The 23,292-nt window shown below is 39.7% G+C and overlaps 1 protein-coding gene across 2 annotated transcripts; it reads right to left on the reverse strand.

Annotated features, from left to right (window-relative positions):
• Nucleotides 1–93: 93 nt before the first annotated feature.
• On the reverse strand, nucleotides 94–21,594 carry ERMP1 (endoplasmic reticulum metallopeptidase 1). 2 transcript variants are annotated; one of them, XM_075019919.1, is made up of 15 exons: nucleotides 21,266–21,594; nucleotides 20,024–20,325; nucleotides 16,487–16,614; nucleotides 16,032–16,137; nucleotides 15,008–15,154; nucleotides 12,834–12,926; nucleotides 11,241–11,453; nucleotides 10,090–10,310; nucleotides 7,310–7,484; nucleotides 6,527–6,717; nucleotides 5,753–5,905; nucleotides 5,018–5,220; nucleotides 4,158–4,273; nucleotides 3,526–3,689; nucleotides 94–2,387 (listed from the first exon to the last, which is right to left on the reverse strand). In XM_075019919.1, exons 1-15 carry the CDS (start codon nucleotides 21,568–21,570, stop codon nucleotides 2,223–2,225), a joined length of 2,682 nt encoding a protein of 893 aa, XP_074876020.1. In that variant the 5' UTR covers nucleotides 21,571–21,594; the 3' UTR covers nucleotides 94–2,222. The 2 variants fall into 2 exon arrangements, with proteins under 2 accessions (XP_074876020.1, XP_074876021.1); XM_075019920.1 differs by lacking the exon at nucleotides 12,834–12,926.
• Between the last annotated feature and the right edge of the window lie 1,698 nt (nucleotides 21,595–23,292).

Genomic DNA, 23,292 nt, shown 5'->3' on the forward strand with positions numbered 1-23,292 from the left:
GCATTATCTTCCACGTAGCTCTAATGCTAGCTAACTCCAGCATCACTTAAAAGTATTTCTACCCCAAGCGTAAATAAAACATAGTGCAATGAATAAAAACAACTCAAATATGCCTTTAATCATGCTGAAAATCAAGTTTCACTGATTTTTGCTTTTATTTACAAAGACAGAAATTTATAACAAACCAGACATCCCTCATAATTAAATTATTTAATAAAGGCTAAATCCTGAGTTAGCAAAAGTTATTGCTTCACTGAAGTTTCAGACATTTCTAACAGGCATTTTTATATTTTTGGCTCCCACTACAAATTCTTCACATAGCACTTTTTCAAAGCCTTAAATCAGAGGCAAAACACAAAATAAAAATCAAAACTGAGGAAGACAGTAAATATCAGCACTACTTTAGTTAACTAGCTGTACATCAGCTAGAGTACAGTACAAAACATTTGCTGAGATTCAAGACACAAGAGTTATGAACTAAACCTCCATTTTTCAAATCATTAATAGCACTTTTTTAAAAACAGTAAATGTGTAATACAGGGATTGTAGTTTCAAATCAGATACAATCAAGCAAGTAATGATTAATGCACATGTTAATGTAGAAGGACCCACGGGTTTTAAGATACTGATGGACAGTTCATTATGATTACAGTAATTAAACCTCTTACTCTAGTCCATGAGCCAGTTGACAGTCTTCACAAATGTACCTTGCAGCAAATGAAACTGGTTCTTGCCACTATCAACCACAACTACAGAACAATTTGAAGGAAAAATACCCAATCAGGGAGCTGCTGTCCATCACAGCTCACACAAATTAGTCACAAAATTTTCTTTCACATGCCCTGCAAACTTCCCAGTACTAGAATGTTTTTACTCCAAATGATGATGCATGCACAAAATCTGCTTTGCATGCAATTTTGGCAATACTCATGAGATGAACAAAATACTGATCTGTAAAATTTGTAGCATAGTATTCATGTCACAATGTTTTATACATAGTTTGGAAAAAAGTATGAATTTTCTCCAGGTACACAGAGTTCTTTGAATTTCAGAAACTAACATTAAATATTACACTGCACTTAAAAAAACCTGGGAGTATAAAAAACCCAAAGAGATCAGTGTCTTCTGAACTCAAAGCTTGTCAATTAAAACTGGAAGATATTTTAAAGCATTCTCAGTCATTTACAAAACCCATCCTATGGAAATAAAAGCAATCCAGAAATATTAGAGATCTTTTTAAAGATGACTCTTCCTGGTATTTTTCCTTATGGAAAGCAAACTGTACTTTAAGAAACAGTTAAACGTATTAGCGAAGTGCAATACTGTCACATTACCAAAAGTCTCTCCAGAGGAGATACCAAAAATTAGCCAATTCTAACAAATTAGAAGATAACTTGAAGTATAAAGTAGGTTAATTATAAGACATCCACATAAAGGAGCGGGGATTTAGCACTCTTACATACAAGAGAGCAAGTACCATGCTTACACGCTGATACTGAAAGATCCCAACAGGAAAAAAACCACAATATGATAGTTAGGTCAAACTTACCCACTCAAGTTGTAACACTGAGGGGACAGGCAAAAGGGTAAGAACTAAGTTTAACAGCAACATATTATTTGAAGATAATCTAGATAAATAGTTACCACATTCCATCATAATACCGATTTTTCTGCATTGTACATTTGCCAAGGACTGGGAATGCAACCTACACAAGCAGCATAGCTTCAGTGACTTCATCCAGTGACAAAAGCAATGTTTAGAACTTTGCCACCTCTGCCCCCCTACCACGTGAACAAGCATCCTTTAGCTGAAGGTCTTACTTTAATACGACGGATAGGATTGGTAGGTGATAGTCCCCACATGTGCGTGAAGTACAGTTGTATTTTACATAATATCAAAATAAGTTCACGAGGCCCTTTCATTACAATTGGCATAATATGCTAACATTACCTTGTCAAATGCAGTTTTCCTTTTAAGAAACCCACTAGTCAAACTGCCATTTCAGTGGAAGAACCAAGGTGAACTGCATTCATGTTGACACGAAGTCATATCCCCAAGACAGCAGTAGTCTTTAAATAGTCAAACTGCCAAAGAAACACCATTTGTCACCAAAGTACTTTAAATTCTTGTGAAAGTCTCTGGCATCTTGTTAGAAAGTGTTTGCTATAACAGCATTCTGCATCAGACAGATTACCCTATTAGCGCTGCATTACTGTCAACGTTAAAAGACAAAAAGGTCGTAAGTGCAGGACCAACCAGAAGAAAACGTCCAGTTTGGAAACCTCTCCAGTAAGGCATAAAGTTGAGGTGACTTTTGATCTTCCCCAAAAAAGTAATGTGCTGCTATGGCGAGGGAGACTATTCCATCAGAATGCTTTTCTGGGGCCTGAAAGTGAGAAAAGGGTGACACAGTCTTTATGGCTTTTAAACATAAGATCAATCCAGATACACTTTTCTACAGATTTGATATCTATGCAACAAACTTCATCCTGCAGCTTTTTGTCCTATATGTTAAAACACTTCCTGTCTTCAAACATACCAGTCTGATTACATGATAAGTTCAATATGAATTGAACTTGCAACTAGGTATTCAGGTCACAGTGCCTCTGACATTACATAGCTTGCACATGCTCCAACTTCAAAGTTTGTATCTGTTCGTTTTGCTGACAAATCAAGACATGGACTCCAACACAGTATTTATACTGATCCTTCTATTGTGATCCTTAGGATGAAAAGGCTTTTCTGCCTAGCTTTGCCACTATCAATCTTGCAAAGCTTGCCACACTGCAGATTCCTGTCTGCCTTTATCAAATACCCTCAGAGGATTATTTGGTTAAGTGTTTAGACTGCCTGATCCAGAAAGGAACAAGGGACTTCCTGAACTTTTAAAGTTTTTTGTAATATTTACTCAAAGAATAAGACACTGTTAAACCTGTAATAAAAAAACATATAGATCTGCAAAAAGTTCTTCACTGGCAAGTTAACAGAGTAGGGAGGTCATAAATCCCACTGGAACAGCAATGCTGGAAGCCTTGCTTCCAACTGAAAATAACATACAAGAAAATTTAGAAAACAAAGCTTTTACAACTCTATTCAGCTTCAAGACAGGTAAGTTTCCCACCAAGGACTCCCTCTAATTTCCCCAAACCAACCAAACAAAATACATCAAAAGGAAACTACTCACAATAGGAAAAAGAACTCTGAAATAACAGTAATAAAGATAAAACTTCAAGAACTACAAGGTTAAGATCAAAGAAATCCAAACTTACAACCTAAGACCATGGAGACATGGAAAATATTCTCCCTTTGGCTGTCTGGCAAGTTAGTGGACTAAGTATCAAAAATATATGTGAGCTGATATATAAAGCTGAGGGAGAAATTAAAAGAGGGAAGCTAGAATTAGGATCTATCAAATAAAGCAAAGCTTAAGGAAGTTATTATAACATTTTTCACATAAGAATGCAGAAATGGTGACAACAGGGCAGACCAAGGGATTGCTGCGTTTCCAGCAGCAGCATACTCACTGTCAGTTCTACCCAGAAGTGCCACGGTGTAGCCTGCAGCCCATGGGAGTAAAACACAAAATAGTCTCCTCCTAAGCTAGCAACTGGTATACCATCCCCGAGAGACCAGGTGGACAGAACCGACCCTTCATGTGGCCGAACATAGAGAGACATGTGACTTGGACCTGCAGAGACAGGGATATGTATCTAGATGTATCAACAGGTAGAGGTAGAAGAACCATTTATTTTCCTGTGTAGTAGCATGTTATCTATGTATTACTATTGCTGTCTTTCACAACATGATGCAATTGTCTTGTGTACAGAAGAAGCTTCAATTATTTCTAAGTGGTGAGATAAATGAGATGATGATGTAGGAGAGGGACAGAGCTATAAAATCGACTTTAAGAAAGGACTTGGTATAAAAAGATCAAGGCTTACTCAAAATAGACAAGGTTATCAGTACCCCAGATAACAACTGTAACACAACACCCACAGCTTCTAGCGTGTTATGAAACTGAATTAATTCATGCTAATCTCACAAAGCTCACTATCTTGGGAATGGCATTAGAACCTGCCGTACTGGAGTCAAAACCTGATTTGTTATCGGCATAAAAATAAACACAAATCACAAACCAGAAGCTTCAGTCACTCACCAGATACTTCAAAGCTTAACCTCACAGAGTTCCAAGGCATCAGCTCCTTGGACAGAACTTTAAAGTGAAGGGGGCTTCTTGGAAAAATTTCTGGAGCAGGAAGATACCAGTTTTTCCTGTTAAAAAAAACAAAAACAAAACCCCAAACATTTTAGCATATTCTCAATGCAACACTCAGAGGTACTAAATATGAGAAGCCGAGAAGTTTTTGTACAGCATAGCTGACTGTATGCTTACTAAATGAAATATTCAAAAGTTACTGACCCTAGCAGAAGGCAGGTAAAATTAGCATCTTATGGCCAGACAAATATTTAACGTGCATATTAATAGAAAACCAGTCACCTGTATGTTCATTACCTTCATCCGCCTTAATTTACAAAACAATAAAATAAGTAAGAATATTTGCCTCTTCAAATCGCTACACTTTTGCTCAGAAGATTCTTGGGGTATGAGAAATAGCCACAGCAGCTTGTTTTCTTCCACAGAGACCAGCTACTTTAGACTTCCTCTGCTGTCAGCTGGGGTGAGGCAGGGAAGAAAGGAAGAGACATACATACTCCTACTCTGAATTGCCCTTTGGAAGGCGGCCCCCTTCACCTTTTTTTCCACTGGTGCTGACATGGATTTTCCACACATCAACTTCTACAGCTCCTGCAGCAGACCCAGCAATCTCTTGCAGAGATTCTGGCAGAAGACACTGCACCTAGACAGAAGTTTAAGTGTCTTCTGAAGTGCAAGGATTATTTACTTTTAGACCAAGATTAGCCTTACTTTTTTTCTTCCCTTACATAAGCAAGATTGCATAAATGACCAATGTGCTTTGGCAGTAAGTGCTCAAGTGAAGCTGTGTTCACACCAACCGGAACATGAAATGCACTGGCAGAATCCAAGGAAGGCCACAGAAAGGAGCGTGCTCCTCACATGCAGTTCTAATGGTGTCGTTGATTTCAGGTACATGGGGAGTTATGTGAGATATCCCATTATAATCAAATCCATTAATCCATATACCAGAGTCACTTTTAACCACGTTTCCATCTACATCATGAAATCTTCTACTCGTGTGCTACAAGGGGGAAAAAAAAAAAAAAGACACAGAGAAAGATGATGGAGCCTGCACAGTTCAGAAGAGTCAGAAGTGATTCTGAAATACCTCCATGTCAATCCTTAAGGTCTACTCAATTTTCAGTATGCACTGAACACATCTCTGAGTATTTATGAATATACAGAGAGAGAATTACTCAGATAAAAGAAACATACCATAAAAATACCTATGTTCCAAAGATGACTGTGCCTGTAAGTATTTGCTCATCTCCCATCACATTCACTTTTTAAGTTATCATTGCTTACTCAACTCTCACACTTCAAACCCCCCTAAAAAAAGCTTGCTCCTCTGACAGATAAACTGAACACAGAGATTGACCATGGGAAACATTAGCAATTCTTTCAAATCCAGGAATAATCGTTAGAGCTTTCAAATCAAGCAAGAAAGGGAAGGTTATTCTTTTGGGGGCAGGTGGGGTGGGGGGTTAAGCTTTGAAAAAAACAAACACTCTTGCAACCAATAGAGGCAATATGATATGCAAGGCTTTTCTTACCTGGAGAAAGACTCGCTTAGGCTTTGGATTAGCTGCATCAGAACTGTAAGGAAAGAAGATTCCACTACAAACGAGAATCAGAGTGACTACAAACACAGCAGTTAAAGTTATTAGCGTCGTTTTTGTACTTTTGACAAGGTAAATGAAGTTAATCTAGAGAATAAAAAGACAGCCCAGTTATAAAACTGCAAGATTTAAGAAATATGACGCTACTCGTCTAACTCTAAAATCCAGTTATGGAACTGAAAGTACATTAAAAATATACCATTGGAAGTACTACCTGACACAAGACACTTCTTGGTAACCTCAGTATTTATAACCAAAATGAATAACATAACATGAGTACTTCCTGGAGCTTTCAATGATTTCCTGTTTTTTAAAACATCTGCCAACAAAAACTCAGAACCTTTGTGGCAAGGGCAGCAGACAAAAAAAAAAACCTCCAAGAAATTTTCTTTTAAGTGTAGTATATGTATTGTTCAGCTACATACTATACTTGACCTGAAACGAATATCTGTTCAAACTCCAGCATTAAATTGCATATTTTACACCAATCTTTACTACATCATCATAGAGCAGATATATTTTTGTAACCCGTTTCAATGACTTTGACTAATACAAAACATAGAATCTTTGACATGTTTCCTAGAAGTTTCCCTTAACACTTAAGATATTATCAAATTATCATTAACTTCAAGTATTAATTTAGAAAAACATTGATTCTAAACTCTAGAGAAAGTTTAAAAGTTTTAAACATTTACAAATTCTACTTACAAAATAGGATGACAGAATCATAGTGATGACCACAATAAATCCTGCCAACACCACATCTGGTAGAATTTCTGAACCACTTCGTCCCATGATAGGTGTAAACATTTCAAATACAGTCCAACTAAGATACAACATATACAGATACGGAACAAACATTCCGAGCATGTACATCATGACAAACTTCATTGTGGCACCTATAAGGGACACAAAAAAACAGAAGACAAAAAAATCGTAAAAGCTTAAAAGGACATAAACACACAGCTTTACTAATATATCCATATACTGCTGCAAGGTCCCATACACAACACTGGTCCTTACCCCTTTCACGGATATGAAAAGGGGATCTCATTTTGCATGGCCAATGCCAATGTAACTCTTCCAAAAACACCCCAAAACAATTCTTGTATTACAAAAAAAATTTAAACAGGTGTTCTGTTCCAAACACTGTTTAAATATTACAGTATTTTTTAACAACTTTTATTGTCCATCAAAGTATCTGATCACTTAATAACCTCACATAGTATTGTTCTTTTTAGCTTGAGACACAGTAAGCTTTTCAGGGTTTGTCTTTTTTTTTTTTTTTTAAAGAGCTTCTCCATACTTTCAAACTGTCCTTAGTTCATGAACACTCTTCCTTGTTACAAAAACGTCACATGGTTACTTTGACTATTCAGATTTGAAGTTTGGGATTTCTCTTGCTTAAACAACAGTTTGGAGGAAAACATTCAATATCCAATAGTAGGGGCAGAGGTTTTGGAATACAACCTCCCCCCTCAAAATTCATACCTTTTTGGCTGAACTCTTTATGGATCATCAGCTTAACAAGTAAAGGAAATGCTACCCATAATGTACAAATGAATGCTGAACAAAGGCCCATCTGAGTAACCACAGCCAATGCTATAGACCAAATCATCAATGAGGCATCAAAAAAAATATCTCCCAGGTACTGCTCATTCATATTCTGTAACAAAAAAGCAAATACACTCATTACTGAGCATATTCCATGTATCACATCTCATGAGAACACACAGAAAAAAATCCTTATTTCTTGTATATAATTGTTTTCCTTGGACAAAACAATTTTGACAAGCATCATCTCACCATTTTCTTACCATTTAGAGTTATCCATGACAGTATACTTTTTTTTTTTTCATTTTTTAGATCTGCTCTGACATAGCTTCAAAAAGAGATTACATGGGCTGGGGTGAAGGGAGGAAGGGAATGTACAAATTACAACACAAAGAAGATGGAAGGCTAATGTTTCAGATACACAGGCAAATAAGCCCTTTTTATAAAAAGCATTGGTATTTGTGAAGCATATAAAAAAGTTATGTAGTACTTATGTGTGAAAAAATTATCTGTATCTCCTGCGATTCTAGGCCTGTTTTTGAACGGTACCTGTTGATACACTTCTTATACAAGCTCAGTTACTAGTTCACAGCTGTCGCTGTCATGGGTCAGGTAATACTAGATACCTTTTCAAAAAGGAAGGAAGTTTAACCATCAAAAATGTGATTTGGTTTTGTGGGCTTTTTTTAGGTTACACGGGCAATGCTACAGTGTTTGTAGTGCAAGATTCTTAACTATGAAACCTGCTAGCAGCAAGAACAACTGCTTGCGTGAACAATGGCTATCAAAAAGCATGTAGTTCAGTTTCAGGCTGAGTAGGAAAAAAAAAAAAAGAAAAAAAAAGGGGCGGGGGGGGGAGAAACATATGAGTTGCCAAACCTACTTCAAAACCAGAAAGCTTATTAATTCACAACAGAAAACACCAAGGCATTGCCTGTGACAGCCAAGTAAGAGATTAGCTTCCAAAATTTTTATGCAACTCTAAGTACAATGTAAGTTACAGAGGCAGCATAAACTGTATGGTGTATTGCAAACTGCAGCATGCAAGAAAATTAAGAGACTCATGACATCAAGTTGGTTATCTGATCAGACAATCAGCAAGCAAGAAGTAAATACAGAGCCTGGAACGGCTGAACTGTTATCAAAGTATGGTCTCCCATCAACTCTTCCAAAAGACTAGAAAATGGGAACATCGCATCTCTTTTATAATTGGCTCATCTTTTCCACAAAAGGACACCACCACATACATATTACCAATTAATGTTCCCCTCCCCCAGACAATTTAAAAAAACCCACTTCCAGGTAAAGACATGATGGATCCGCCCAAACTTTCCATACAATCAAATTTCAGTAAATTCTTAAAACTTCTTCACATCCAAGGATGCAGCTGGATTTGGCTGACAGCTTACGTTTCCTAAATTCTCGCCCAAAGCTTGTACAAATGGCAGAGAAGATAAGTAACAGCAAGCTGAACAACTGAATATTACTGCACCTAAAACCTAAACCTAACAGGCTCAAGCAGTCAGCTTCTGCCCTGGAAGAGCATCATCTGTCAGATACCTCAAGGCACCACCTCACAGCCGTATTTGTTTTTAATACAAAATCATTAAACTATCATCTAAACATACGGGATTGTTGTGAGCTACAATTATGCCATTACTACGCAAGTAGAATCACGTTGGTTAGTCCATAAAAAAGAATTCTAAGCAAAAAAGGTAGGTAGACAGTAATCATGACGAATGACAGCAATGGAAAGGTAACACCACCGAATCCTCACCGAGCCTTGCAGGGGCCTAAATGACCTTTACTTGTTGTAGAAAAGAGCATGGACTATCAAGAGCTCTGTTCCATCTCCAGCTGTGGTCAAAACAGCTAACAATCAGAATAATCATAGAAGGATGGATGACTACTCAAAATTTTTACAACAGCTTCATTTAGAAAGCTCTGTACAGCACAGATTACTGTATTGGAAGAGGGCATGACAGAACTAGAAATTCTGACAGATGTAGGAAAAAAGCTCTCAAATGAACCATCTGAAAAAAAAATCCTATTATTTGCTTAGAACGTTAGAAATACAAATGACATCACCAAAACATGCATAATAAATGAACAGAATAAAACAGAGAGAACTAGAATCCCAAGTTTCACAACAAAATGTAAATGATAAATCAGATTAAATAAAGAATAAAAATACTAAAAGATACATAAGGAGGTACTGTACCAAAATAAATTATTAAATTTAGGGAACCTGTCATGGAAGTACATTCAGAGGCAACAATCTGGTAAGATTCAAAGAACGTGCCAGTAAATATGTAGATTCTGTAATTATCATCAAGAACATTGAAAAGTATCAAAAAACCTAAATTCTCCAGCTCTTGCTCTGCGCTCTTATCACTGAAGTGATGGAAGGAAGGCAAGGTGCAGATAGAGAAACAAACAGTACCTTATACTGTATTCTACTAGGTTTTTGCCCTTTTTTCTGAAGCAGCTCCTGAAGGTCATTAGCAAGGAGAAAGCCTTAAATCACAAAGCTCTTAACTCTCTGATTTAGTAGAGCCATCCCCATGCTTAGATGTAGCAATTTTTACAGCAACATTTTAAATACATCTGTCCAATACAGAAAACCTTTTGCATCTTTTTAATCAACTCAAAAATTAAGTCTTCCACAGATTAAACACTACATTACCCTTCAACATTAGCAATGAAGTCAAGCTTACCTTGAGGAAGAACTTCTTGGCTAGCGTATGCACAAGAACAAGATTAGCTGCAGCTGCAGTGCCATACAGAAACACAGAAACATAGAAATGGGTGTACCAAGAAAGAGATCGTCCAATGACGGAGATGAACACTGCCACTATAAGGACTGTCACCAGCGTGCAGACCCAACTTATCAGTGTTATGCCGAATGCAGTAAAGAACTTCTTCAGGTTATGAATAGCTATGAAGAAGAAAGAAGATTCATTCAACAGTCATGTATTCTACTCCAGACCATCACCAAGACTGTAGTTACCCCACTGTATAATTGCTTTAATGACCAAAGTAAAACTGCCTGAGGAGTCCACTCTGAAGATTTCTTAACAGCATCGTCTAAATCACTTAGCCTATTTATTTCCAAGTCTTTTTGCAGTCTTCCCTGCTGCAAGATTTATTCCCAGAGTAATAGTGTATTTTGCAGATTATCATGTTCCTGGTAGTAAAAATTTCTCTAGGGCACCAGTGGAGCCACGTCTCAAAAAAAAAAAAAAAAAAAAAAAGTTGGACTAGCTTTTCTTGTAACTTTTTCTTACTCCAGAAAAAGTTTGCTGGATTTTGGGGTGGGGTGGGGGAGGCAGGTTGGCAGGTTTTTTTGGTTTGATTTTTTTTTAAAGAGGTATGCTCCTACACATACCCGAAAAGGTCTAACTAGAAGATTTAAGTTGTTTTACACCCTTTCTTAAGCTTTGCTGTCTTTTTCCCCATTTGTTGTTTACTTATTTGCTCCTGCCTATGGACAGGTGTTAAAGAAGGAACTCTGAAGCCCTACCTGTGCTACCAGAACAATGAGTTTATATAGATACTAAGCAAGTTTTGGGGTTTGTTTTCCATTTTCAGATCTTTAAATGATTTACTTTTCATGAAAGCATAAGAGATGTAATCATGATTCATAAATGCTAGACATCTAGGCCTATCACAGTCTTTCTTCATCAGAATTATTCACAGTTGATTTAAAAAACACAAAGCATCTCCTATGTTATGCTGCACACCTAAAATTTATTTCTGAAGTTTATCTAAAAGATGCCTTAATCATCTGAATACTTCTCCATCTAACTGCTATTCATTAAAGAGTAATATGATTGATTTTTTTTTTTTTTTTAACAACTAGGCTTACCTCTAGTTTTGGGCTGTAATACTTTCTTGCTTAAATAAAGAAAAGCAATTGCTGCTGTAATACAGTTCATGATGGTGCCAACACGAGCAGGATAAGCCAGGACAAATAAACCAAGTACATCAAAGAACACAACATTTCCATGTCGATACTCAAAAGATTTAGCCAGCTTGTCTGATGTTGCTAGGTATTTTAGGACACCTAGAATGTTGTCACCTATTAAAAAAGCAGATACATAACTACATCAGGGTTGATGAATTAGTACACAGCATTCTTTAAAATACAAGTGTTCTTAAAAATAAAACTGTATTGAAATATCCTCAAAGACATGAATATACAACTGATTATTCTGAAATAGGTATTCCATGGTATGCACAGCATACTATTTTCATGAGTTAATCTATACAGCTGTCACTAAAATAAGTACACTTGGGAAGCTTCATGTATTTAAACATTGTTGCAATGAAGAGAGTAATCAAGCTTCCAGCCCATAATCCCTTCTTCAGGTCTGGTATTAAGGCACCGGACTTCAGACTAACCCATAGATGAGTTTGTTATTTCCTAAACTTACTCCTCTTCTCCTTGCCACTAGTAACGCCTCCATGGTTCAGTGACTGTGCGTGATGTGCCCTTCTTTCCCTAGATGACTGTAAGGTAGGAGACGAGGCTATTTTCCTTTGTAGCCTACAGGTATCAACAACCTTTTCCTTTCTCCCAGTACAGCCAAAACACATGTAATCAAAACAATTGTTCTCAACTTTCATTTTGCTTTTGCTTGCTGTGTAAAAGTGCTTACGGGCCAAAAAGTTTGTCTTTTTTTTTTTAGTTGTGATATGTTTAGCAAGAGCTGTTCTACGTAACTACCATGACCAGTACAATCACCTGTCCAACAGAAATTTAGAAGTGCTACTGTCTTGCAACTGCATTGGCACAAGAAAGCATTTAAAACTCTTATTCATGTTGGTCATCTAAGCTGGCTTCTGTATAAGCTTAATCAGGGAAATGGTCAAAATCCTGCAGGCATTTAGGATTACGTTAATTTTTCCTGCAAAACTGAAGGTCTTACTGCAATTTTCTTTACTGCAGTATGTCAAATAGCCTCCTATGAGCACAACCTGTTAGTAGAAAATAAATCCTGTTTATCCACAGTCTGTGTGCTACCACAGAAATTTGACTGAGATATATTCTACAAGAGAAAAACTCTGTTGGCAGATCAGTCACTATGCCACCAACTTAACCATAAACTTCTTATGATGAACATGAATCAATAAGGGGACTTACTGAGAGAAAACGAACACAGAACACTGAACAATCAGGTATCAATGGCTAGATTATAACCTTAACTAGATTCCACAGTTACTTTCAAATGAACATCACTGGATGCTGATAAAGTTTATCTTCCCAAGTTGACAAAATACTTCCTTTGTATTTGAAAGACATGCATTCAGTTAATTCTTTGTTCTTTAGAACATGTCTAGCATGTTCTAAACGTGTAATTAAAATTACGAATTTCTTGCGATGGTAGTCTTACAGCAAAATGAAAAAGCAGCTACAACACTACTCTTCAGTAAATTACCAAATTATTGAAATACCAACCTGCTCTCTGAATGGAATCTGTTAAAATTCTGTCTGATGTGTCATATTCTGTATGATAAATATAACCATTTTCAATAAAAGCCAAATCTATTCCTATAGAGAGAGAAAAAGCATGTTTGAAATTACATAAACCTAAAACCTCAAAACATGTGAAAGCCTCAGATATCTTTCACCAAAACCATTGTTCTACTTTGTAGCCCACTCACTATCCTTAAAAATGAACAAAATAGTCTGCTTTGTAGAAGGAAGACTAACAGGGATTCCATGTTGTTGTGCTTTAAGCCCAGCCAGCAACTAGGCCCCATGCAGCCACTTGCTCACTCCCCCTCCACCCAGTGGGATGGGGAGGAGAATCAGAAAGAAAAAATAAAACCCGTTGGTTAAGAATGATTTAATAACTAAAGTAAAATAAAATGTAATACTAACAATACTAACAACAACAACAATACTAATGCAAAGGAATGTAACAAAAAAACCCCAAACAAAACAAAACCCAAGACAAGTGATGCACAACGCAATTGCTCACCACCTGCTGACTGATGCCCAAGCAGCAATCCACAGGCGGTGAGCAATTGCATTGTGGATCACTTGTCTTTTCTTGGAGTGTTTTTCTGTGTTATTTCCTTTCTATTACAATTATTTATTTTTTTTATTAGTAATATTACATTTTATTTTACTTTGGTTGTTAAATTGTTCTTATCTCAATCAATGAGTTTTACTTCTTTTCTTTTTGATTCTCTTCTCCATACCATTGAAGTGTGGGGGGGAATGGAGTGAGTGAGCAGCTGCGTGGTGACGAGTTGCTGTGTGGGCTTAAACCACAACACACATGTATTTAAAAATGGACACTTTAAAACATTTTAAAATATCTGTCCTTTCTAATGTATTGATTTGCATGACATCTGTACACAAACTCATCTCTACTGGAGAAACACATGAAAATTCTTAATCATCTCAGCTTCAGAAAAGATGCACAAGGTGCTTTCCAAACATTTACTAGTAAATAGAGATCCACATTGTAAAGTAAAAGCAGCACTTTCAAACTATATGAACACCTTCTCAAAATACCAGGTATGTTCTTTTTACATCTAACTTGTAAACAGCTTTTCAACTAGCCAGTCTGAGAACTCTTAAAAGTCCAACTAATTTGTAAAAACAAACAAAAAATATTTTAAAAAAAAGTTTTCTACAAGATCAATTATACATTCAGTGTATCCCAAACACACACCACCTCAGCTGCACATGCAAAAAGCTGCTGTCTGCAATCTGAATCCTCACAGTTTTGCAGAGGATTAACAAACCACTCCTCAATTCTACCAGTAGACAAAGAGGAACAAACTAGTTCTTTTAACTCAATTGTTCTATTTCTATTTGTCTAGAAAAAACAGAGTTCAGTGAGAATTCATTTATGATCCAGGTACAATTCTGAACAAATAAAGAACACATTGTACAAAATCAGCTGCTTTATTTTCAAGCTAGAAGCACACTTTGGAACAGTTCAGAATATGCCAACATGTTTTGTTCCAATAATCAAATCAGAAATATCACTTTTCTTGAAAGTGACTCCAATGACCACCTGTGCCAGACAGCAAGGATTTTACAGAAGTCTACATTCCTTTGAACTGTGTTTGCATTGTGTGTACCACATTTTTTCCCCACTGGTCATTCTCTGCAGAATGGATAGCAAACTGTAAACAGATTAGCAAAACCAGTAACTGCTGTCCTGTGCTTGATTATGACAAAAAAAAGTAACAAAAATGCATTAATTACTACATTTCTGTCTTTAAAAAAGATGATTATGGTTTATCCATTAGGTACAGACATTTAATTCTTGCAAGTAGGTTATTGGCACCATTACCAAAATGTTTCAAAACAGAATATTTGACAGCATACTGTTAATTCATGCAGTGTTTTCCTGATTTTGAGGAAACTTTTCTACCATGTAGTTTCTTTCTGGAAAACAGCAGTCTCCAAAAACAATCCTTAATAACCTACACGACAAACCAAATCTAAAGGCTCTTGCCTTAGCAAAAAAGCAGGAAAATTTGCTCCCAAACTGAAAGACAAACCAAATTTGAGGACGTTCACATAGTGAACCACAGAAAGGTTTCCTTGTTATAAACTTAAGATGAATGGCTGCATAATGCACATTGACATGCCTTCTGATAACATACCTGGAACATTGCCAAAGTCCCTGTAGATACGGAAGTCTGTATCTGCTGGGATAATGCCACTCTGAAATATTTCCTGTGCCACCACAGAGGCAAAGGGATGTTTGGCTGCAACTACGTATGCTTGTACCAACCAAGGATTCTCAGGTCCTAATAAAAGATGAGCAGAAATTCCACAACAACCACTTTTTGAACTTCAGTGCTATCTTTACAGTAACAAATAAATAATGCAAAGGAACTACTAGAGTTTTAACTCTGTTGCCCCACAGGGTATATACTAAGTGCATTTGTGTCAGCTGAATAACTCATACTTGAGAGAAAGAATTAGTTACACTTGGGGTGTGGGGGGGAAAGCACTGATACCTGGAGTGTTCATTGGCAGAGTATATAAGCCACCTCTCAAAAAAGACCTAGCACTAATGAAGAAGTCACAACCTTTGGCAGAGTTTCCAATTTATCATCTATGTATCACACCTCAAAATTGTTGTTTAGAGAAAAGTCTCTCCACTAAAGCGTTCAGTGCAAGTAAACAATTAAGCGGCTCCAGCAGTAGATGGAAGTCTGCAGTCCAACTAGGATGGAGCAGAAGTTTAACTGTACCCTACAAAACACAGAAGTTTTGCTGCTTCCTGAGCAGCAGATGGAGTTCTAATGCCAACAACTCCCTGCATAGATTTTGAAAGAGCTGCTGTGAAAATTAAACAAAGCATATGAAATAGAAGTATGCAAGATATACAAGATATCCAAATCTGTTTTTCTCCTTACTACCTTGATGTAAAAGGTAAATACAACTTCTGTAATTCTGTTCTACACAGGCTTCCCACCTACAAGGCAACTTCTGTGGCAGTGCTTTAGCCTACAAGTATATAAAGATGGAGAGCAACTTATTTGCTGCACAGGGCTGGGAGAGAGGCACAGAGGTTCTCCTGTCTTTTGCTTATGAGTCACTTTCAATACTCCTTGAAGTCTACATTGTTTATTATCAAATTATCCTAGTGTAGAAACTGGACACATTGCAAGCTCATACCTGTTTGAAAAACAAGTTCTTTTCCTCCTACACCTGCTGCCTCCAGGTTAATAAAGGCTCTAATTGACTTGGCCCACTCATGTTGTGTAATGAAGCCATGACTAGCCTTGATGGGAAAACAAAAAAAATATATAGGTCAAATATCTTCCAGACCAGCCTAAATGTTATTTTCCATCACATATGATCATAACTCAAGATTGGACAAGGCAGCCAGATCACTTACAACACAGATGCAGAAAATCCAAGTCTTCTAATTAAATTAATATGGACAATATTCTTAATCTAAGTATATTTTTCCCTTTGAAATCAAACACATTTTCCTCAGAATGTTAAGACTGGCATTTAACTATATTTCAACAGATTAAATACAAGCCAAATCTGCAGTTACTCTTTCCTTTGCCAGAGTCTTAATACACAGCTTTGAGATATATTTTGTAATTCTGGCATATTCTCACCTGCAAAATATTTTCTTCTGCACCATTAAATAAGAATATGACAGCATGCTGCAGGGGCTCTGACGATTTTGAAAGTGTGTTGAGTATTTCAAGCATCACTGCACAGCTAACAGCATCATCACTGGCACCTTAAAATAATCAGCAGAATAGTATGGCTTACAACAAACACACAGAACTGCAACAAAGACCAGAGAAGATAATCTGAGGTACAATTATGCCAAGCTTTCGTACGTTTTCTGCTACTGCTTGTACCCTCTGTCTATACTAGTTAAAAGCAATGGCAGACAGAAAAATAATGCTCAAAAGTTGAGCAAGTGAAGTACAAGATATCAGATCCAATACTACTGCTCAAGCAAAGTAGACTAACTAGGTTACTAAGCAAGCAAAGTGATCATTATCTATTTTTTCTAAGAACAATACAAATAAACAAGAACATAATTTTCACTTACAGCATACTCAAATTTTAAAAAATAAACATTCCCACACAAGTCTCCCTAAAGCATTCTACGCTGTTACAATGCATTCAAGTAAGTGGACAAAACCTCAAAGTAACACAAGGCCAAGACTGCAAAGTAAAGCAAAGGAAACACCAGAATTCACACCTTTAAACATTCTTAAAATGAAAGTATACATAATAATACAGTATTTTCATGACCAGATGCTTTCCACCACCCTTCTTATTTGCAGAAAACCCCTTTTGCTCTGAGCTCAGTAGTCTGTTCTCTTTGAGTTCCTCATCCAACACTGTTCTAGACTTACTCTCACTTCCTCACACCTCCTCCCATACCCCACCACTTTTTTTATCTTGATTAAGCACCCATCTTTCAGCCAAGGTCACCCATTGCTCCATTTCCCTGACTTTGGTGCAAGCTGTAGCATCTCCCTACCCCACTCTAATCAATAACATTTAGAAGCAAACAGAGAAATTTAACCTCATTCCTTCAGGCCTGGGTTGCATATATAATGCTAATGTACATTGAGATGACGACAGTGTGGTCAGGCCTCAGCACGCAATTAGGACAGCCTTGTTAGCTGCTAAAACTGTTTAATTTACACATAAACCCCCAGCTTTTCCAAAGCTTGTAACTTGGCAGAATTTAGACATATCTGCCCCTTCCATGAAAAGGGCATGTTCCCCATACAAATCTCAGTCTAAATTTTAGCCTTAGCTTATTGTATGGAAGTACTTTAGAATAAATAAATAAAACCAAAATCTTTCCAATACACTGTTCTCTGATCTATTTCTCAGAAATTAATTACTTGTTCTGCCAAAAGCTTTCCAAAAAGCCCCCGCCAAACATCTGATTTAAAGCCCTGATTATATTGCCACCCAAATTTATCAGTAGTCTACTCTTGGCCACACTGAGTTCTTTTATCTAACTTATGCTGTGTTGAGAACTCAGCAGACAAGCGATTATAGTTTTCAGCGAGGCTAATCACTTATCTGCCTCGCTGTGAAGCTAAGAAAAACAAGTTATTGGTTTCAACAAACATACAGATTTACATCTGAGTAAAGCAGCCATGTAGCCATAGATTATGACACAAGCTCACAGAGAAAGTTATCATCCTCAAATACTTCATATACGGCAAAACTGATGGGAGGTTAAAACAGATATTATGGCAAATAACAGTAAACTGATAAAACCATGTTATCAGCTATATCTGTGATGATAATTTTAAGGATGTTTCTGCTTTCAAGTTTATTAGAAAAGAATCAAAAAGGCCATAAAAATTAGTACCATTAGAACAAGAGACATGTTTTAGAAATTTTCTGTTCATGTTTTTCCTTCACAAGGAACTCAAGCTTTCTAACACTGAAGCTCTAATGGTTTACTGAGTTTTGCTTTACTCATTACATATGCATAAGCATCAACAGCAGATTATGTTTTATTATCTGATTTTCAACTATATTACTCATTAACCACTGAGTCCTGCTGATTCTGGTTAATTAACACATTTTGGGAAATCAAAAAAAGATGTAAACAAATAACTTACAGAAATACAGAAGAATAGAAAACAAAAGGTTGTTGCTTAGGTTATGTGCAAGTTTCACACTAAGACAACAAAACACAGAGCAGTTCCTCACTGTTGTGGTAAAGGGCTAGGCTGCTTTCTGATTAAGGCAAGCATACAGGCCAATTTCTAGCTCCTCCACAGATTTCTGTACAAACCTATAAAAATCCCTAAAATTTTTTGGCACCTCTGTGCAAGGTTGGTGAAATATTTTACTGTGAGAGTAACTATAAAGAAAGTAATTGATGTAAACATAATCCTGTGTTACAACCCATAGAAACAGACATACAATTTACCTCGGGCATCACTTTAAAGGCAGTTTTCAATAATCATTGTATTATGCCTGTGAAGTACTCTAAGTCTAGGGAGCCATATTTAGACTATAAATACAGTAATTAGCATCTCTGAAGTTCCTAAATCACAGAGCATGTATAATAATCATGCAGTTATTAAGCTTCATCTGGAGACTCATCTTGCCTAAACATGACTGAGGAGACAGAGAAGTTCTGTATACTATCTGTTGACAGAAAAGAGGCACAAAGAGTACAGCAAGTTTTTGTTTCTCTACCCAATACCTGACTGTTTTCTCAATAATGAAGGCTATTTGCATGTGCTAAAGAACAGAAGGTCTATCCCCCAAAATAAAATACCACGTGGGGTGTAAATGAAGAAACTTCAGTAAAAGCTGTGCTTTTAGTGACTGAAATCTGTAGGTATTCTTCAACCGCAATGACAGGCACACACACACACCTGTGGCTGAGTGTTGCAACAAATGTTTTCCTGCAGTTTTCAGTTCCCTACCTTCCTGGCACTGTTAAAACCATGTATTTACAAAGCTGTTTACACCCTTGCTGCAATAATTATTTAACATGATTAGGTTTATAAAAATGCAGAGGGACAAGAATAAGAGACTACACAACAGTGACAGTGAAAGCAGCAGCGAGAGAGATGTACACACTACCAAGGCAACAGTACCTTAATCTTTGATCACTACAGTCTTTTGAGACAGAAGCTTTGAATGCAGAAAGAAAAAAAAAAATTGGCATCGCTTAAGGATATAACACTAAAAATTTGACATAAAGTACAATACCAGCAAAGGGAGGGGAAAACACAGACTGGTTAGTGGGAGTGTGAACATTCTCTGGCACAAAGCATCCTGTGAAAGGAAAGCCAGGATTAAATCACTACAGAAGTATGGAAAGACCTGAATGACAGGTGGAAGCAGCACATGAACCATATGCATAAGCAGTGAATTACAAGGAAGTCAGATATAACCAAACTTTCTAGAAATCAAAATATAGCTATCTTTAATTTGCTGCCTACCAGAAAGTGAGAGTGAAATCCTGACTTCCATAGGACCAATCTGTCTCTCTAAATACTGAATCTCATGGAAATCAAGCAGACAAGTTGACACATGCAGTATTCTAGCACGTGGCTATAATGCTGCTTGATACAAGAAGACAGCGAGCCAAGCTCTGGGGCTCATGTAATATACAGAAAAACAGAATGAACATGTGGACCTACCTGGGGTATTTGGTACGGAATCAAAGTGACAATTGGATAACACTGCATGCTCAGCTCCATTTCGGGGTTCCAGCTTCACTATGACATTGGTTATGTTTGCATAGTAACTAGTAAAGCCTCCTAAAAAGTCAATGCTGAAGGAGCCGGTGGGCCTCTGTATGTCTACAGATATCTTGTGAGCATCTGTGCTTTCTCTTTCTATTGCCTGAATTTGTTCTAAGAGGTAGTTAACTGCAAGAACTTCATTTTCTGGACTTCCAACTGTTCTGGGCCCAATTGCCGTTATGTTGTCAAGATACCCCCTGTAAGAGACAAATTACACATTCAGCATCAACACGTTCAACATTTAGTACGCAATTTATCTACAGCGGTAACGTTTTTGTACATTGTCCTATTTCAAAACTGACAGGAAGTGGAAGAGACTAAAGCCATCTGGAGATAACTGTAGTCAAGATGCCAAAGATCATTATGGTAACGGGCATACAGTACTGATCTTTACTCAGGGCTCCTCATCCTACTTATCACAATAATAAACCAAACTACTGGTTTCCCGTCTTGAACATATCGATGCAAAAAGAAACAAAAGGGTGAACGGAGAAGCTGAAGATTCTACCTTTAACAACGTTCTGCACGCACATACGCACTCTTCCCTGAACGTCTGAATAAGCACACTCTTGGCAAGATTTACACCAACTAAGAACCTGCAAAGAAACTTTCCCCTACGCCCAGGCCTTCATAATACGACGAGAGCACGCGCTGTTCGGTCAGCCCCGAAGGGCACCTCTACGGGGCAGCCAGTGTGAGACCTGGAGCCCTCACAACATTCTCACCTACGTTCCGCGAGTGCCCGAGCGGGCCCCGAGCTCTCGCCGAGGGCAGGGGAATACCCCAGCGCTCCGCGAAGGACGGTAACCCAGCAGCTGACGGGAGAGGCCCGCACCGGCTCAGCCTCAGCCAGCCCGCCGGACTCCCACCCGCTGCACCGACACCTCTAACGGGACGCCGCCGAGCCGGGACAACCCCCGCCCGCCCGGAGGGAGGGCCGGGCCGGGCCGCCGCGGCGAGCGTCCCGCCGGGGCTCCCTGCGGAAAGCAAACGGCACCCGCGGCTACCGTCGCCCCGGGACCAACAGCGGGCGGACTCTGCCCGCCGGCTGGCGCGGCACGGGCGCGCCCCAGGGCTCTCCGCCGCATCCTCCGCGGCCGCGGCCCCGGCGGGAGGGGCAGCCCGCCCCTGCCGTACCTGGCGCGGGGGGCGCTGAACTCGCGGGGCCCGGCGGCGGACGGCTGGCTCAGCAGCTGCCGGTGGGAGACGTGCACCAGCGCCCGCAGCCCCAGCAGGTACAGCAGCACCAGCGGCGCCCCCCGCCCCTCGGGCAGCGGCTGCGGCGGCAGCTGCCGCCGCCGCCGCCCGCCCCGCTTCTTCCCGCCCGTGTCGCCGTCATCCCGCGCCGCCGGGTGGCCCCGGTCCGGGTCGCGGTCCCGGTCGCGGTGGCCGCCGGTCGCGCGGAGCCGCCACACAGCCGCCGCCGCCGTGCTCTGCTCCATGGGCCGCGAGTTCCGCCGCGCAGGCGCGCGATACGGAAACGGGCGAGGGTCAAAAAAGGGGCCCGGCCCCCTCCTCGGCGGGGTTCGGCGGGGCCAGAGGGCGGGGGGCGTGGCCCCGCCGAGTCACGGGGCGGCGGGGGGAGCGGGGAGGGGCAGGGCCCAGGCCCCGTCGCCGGCCCCTCCCCGGTGCCCCGGCGGGTGGCGTCCCTCACGCCGGCGCTGCGCGTTTCCCTGCGGGCCTGTAACGGTCGCTGCTCGCCTTGCAGGCCCGGTCGTGCGTCCGGCCACGAAGCCCAGGCCGGGAAGCCGGCGGCGGCGGCGGTTGCCGGTGGAGGCCACCGGCCCGGTAGCGGTGGAGCCCCCTGTACCGCCACGGCGCCCGGGCGAGCGACGGCCTGACCCTGCGCTCGACCCAGGGTCGCCCCGTGCTTTGCGGGCAGTGTCGCCTCACTCACAAAGATCTAGAACTCTTCGTCTTTTCACGGCATTTCTTCTTCTTCTTTTTTTTTTTTTCCTCTTTCCCAACACTAAAACATGAAGGAAAGTGTGCAGAAGTGACAGCGGTGTCTGTGGGGGAGCAGTGAAGAGTGCCAGAAACCACCAGACCTGGGGCAAGGGGTGGTGAAGCCTCGCAGACACTAAGTCATGGCACTGGCCGTGCTCGGGGTTGCTGGGGTTCCCACCCCCAGCGTTATATTTGTGGCATTTCATAGCTGTGGCCGTGCCCAGACTGGAGCTCGGTAGCTGAGGGTGAAGTGCAGTAACTCGTGGAGGTGCTGGGCAATAGCAACTTCACTGAAGTCATGCCGAGACCACCCGTGAGGACGGGGTCCTGAGGTGCGACACGGACTGTCACCTCTGCGGTGCTCCACTTGCTTCTCTTGGGGGGGGGGCAAGCACGCTTCTGCCTATTCTCACAGCACCTTTGAGTGATGGGAGGGAGCTGTTCGATGGTTATTTTTCCTGTCTTTATCGTACCGCTTTGCAGCGTACCTGGCGACTCTGAAGATACTTGTCTCTTGTGCTCTGTGACATGATCTGGAAACAAAATATGTAATGACGTGATCCAGAGAAATGGCTGTTTCAATATATCCAATGTTGCAGATAAACAGTGAACATTGCTGCTTTCTACCCTGCCTCTGTGTTGCCATGTGGAAGCTTTCTAACAGGACTTGTACCCTGGGGGATGAAAAAGTCTGAAGGAGCAGTGTGCTAAAATGTGATGACTGTGCTCTCTGGACACCTCAGGTGCTTTAGTAAATTTCCATATTCTGGCCTAGTGAGTTTTCTCATTTGCTTCACTGCATCCTCAGTACAGACAAGATTATTGCTTACAATTTATGATTTACAGCTCCAGATTATGCTACTACATTTAAGACGCAGTAACATAATTCTAGGCTGCGAGGTTTCTTTTATCCTGATTTGTTCAATTTTTCTTCCTTCCTGCTTTTGTTTTGCTTACCTGTGTTACCTCCCTCTTCACAAGTAGACAAACATACCCCCAGATTTGGTTCTCAAAAGTAGATTTTGCATTAGAAACAGCTCCACTATGAAAAATTCCAGTGTAGATGTTTTCTTAAAAATACAAGTGCATAATTAGTCCAGTGAGATGGTTGCAACACAAATAATCAAAGCTAATTAAATGTAAGCCCCCTCCAAAATGTGATGGAGTGGAAGCTGCCCTTTGAATATGTCACATTGATAATCTGTATCATGGTAAGG

This window comes from Buteo buteo, chromosome Z (genome assembly GCF_964188355.1).
Source record: "Buteo buteo chromosome Z, bButBut1.hap1.1, whole genome shotgun sequence".
NCBI classification, from domain to species: Eukaryota; Metazoa; Chordata; class Aves; order Accipitriformes; family Accipitridae; genus Buteo; species Buteo buteo.

What these genes read in the sequence shown, in the direction of transcription:
- ERMP1 (XM_075019919.1), bottom strand. Translation starts at nt 21,570, where the DNA reads ATGGAGCAGAGCACGGCGGCGGCGGCTGTGTGGCGGCTCCGCGCGACC. An exon ending in CAGAAGAAAATATTTTGCAG is followed by an intron (nt 16,138 to 16,486) that starts GTGAGAATATGC and finishes TTTCCCATCAAG; the next exon opens with GCTAGTCATGGCTTCATTAC. An exon ending in CCAAGAAGTTCTTCCTCAAG is followed by an intron (nt 7,485 to 10,089) that starts GTAAGCTTGACT and finishes TTTTTGTTACAG; the next exon opens with AATATGAATGAGCAGTACCT.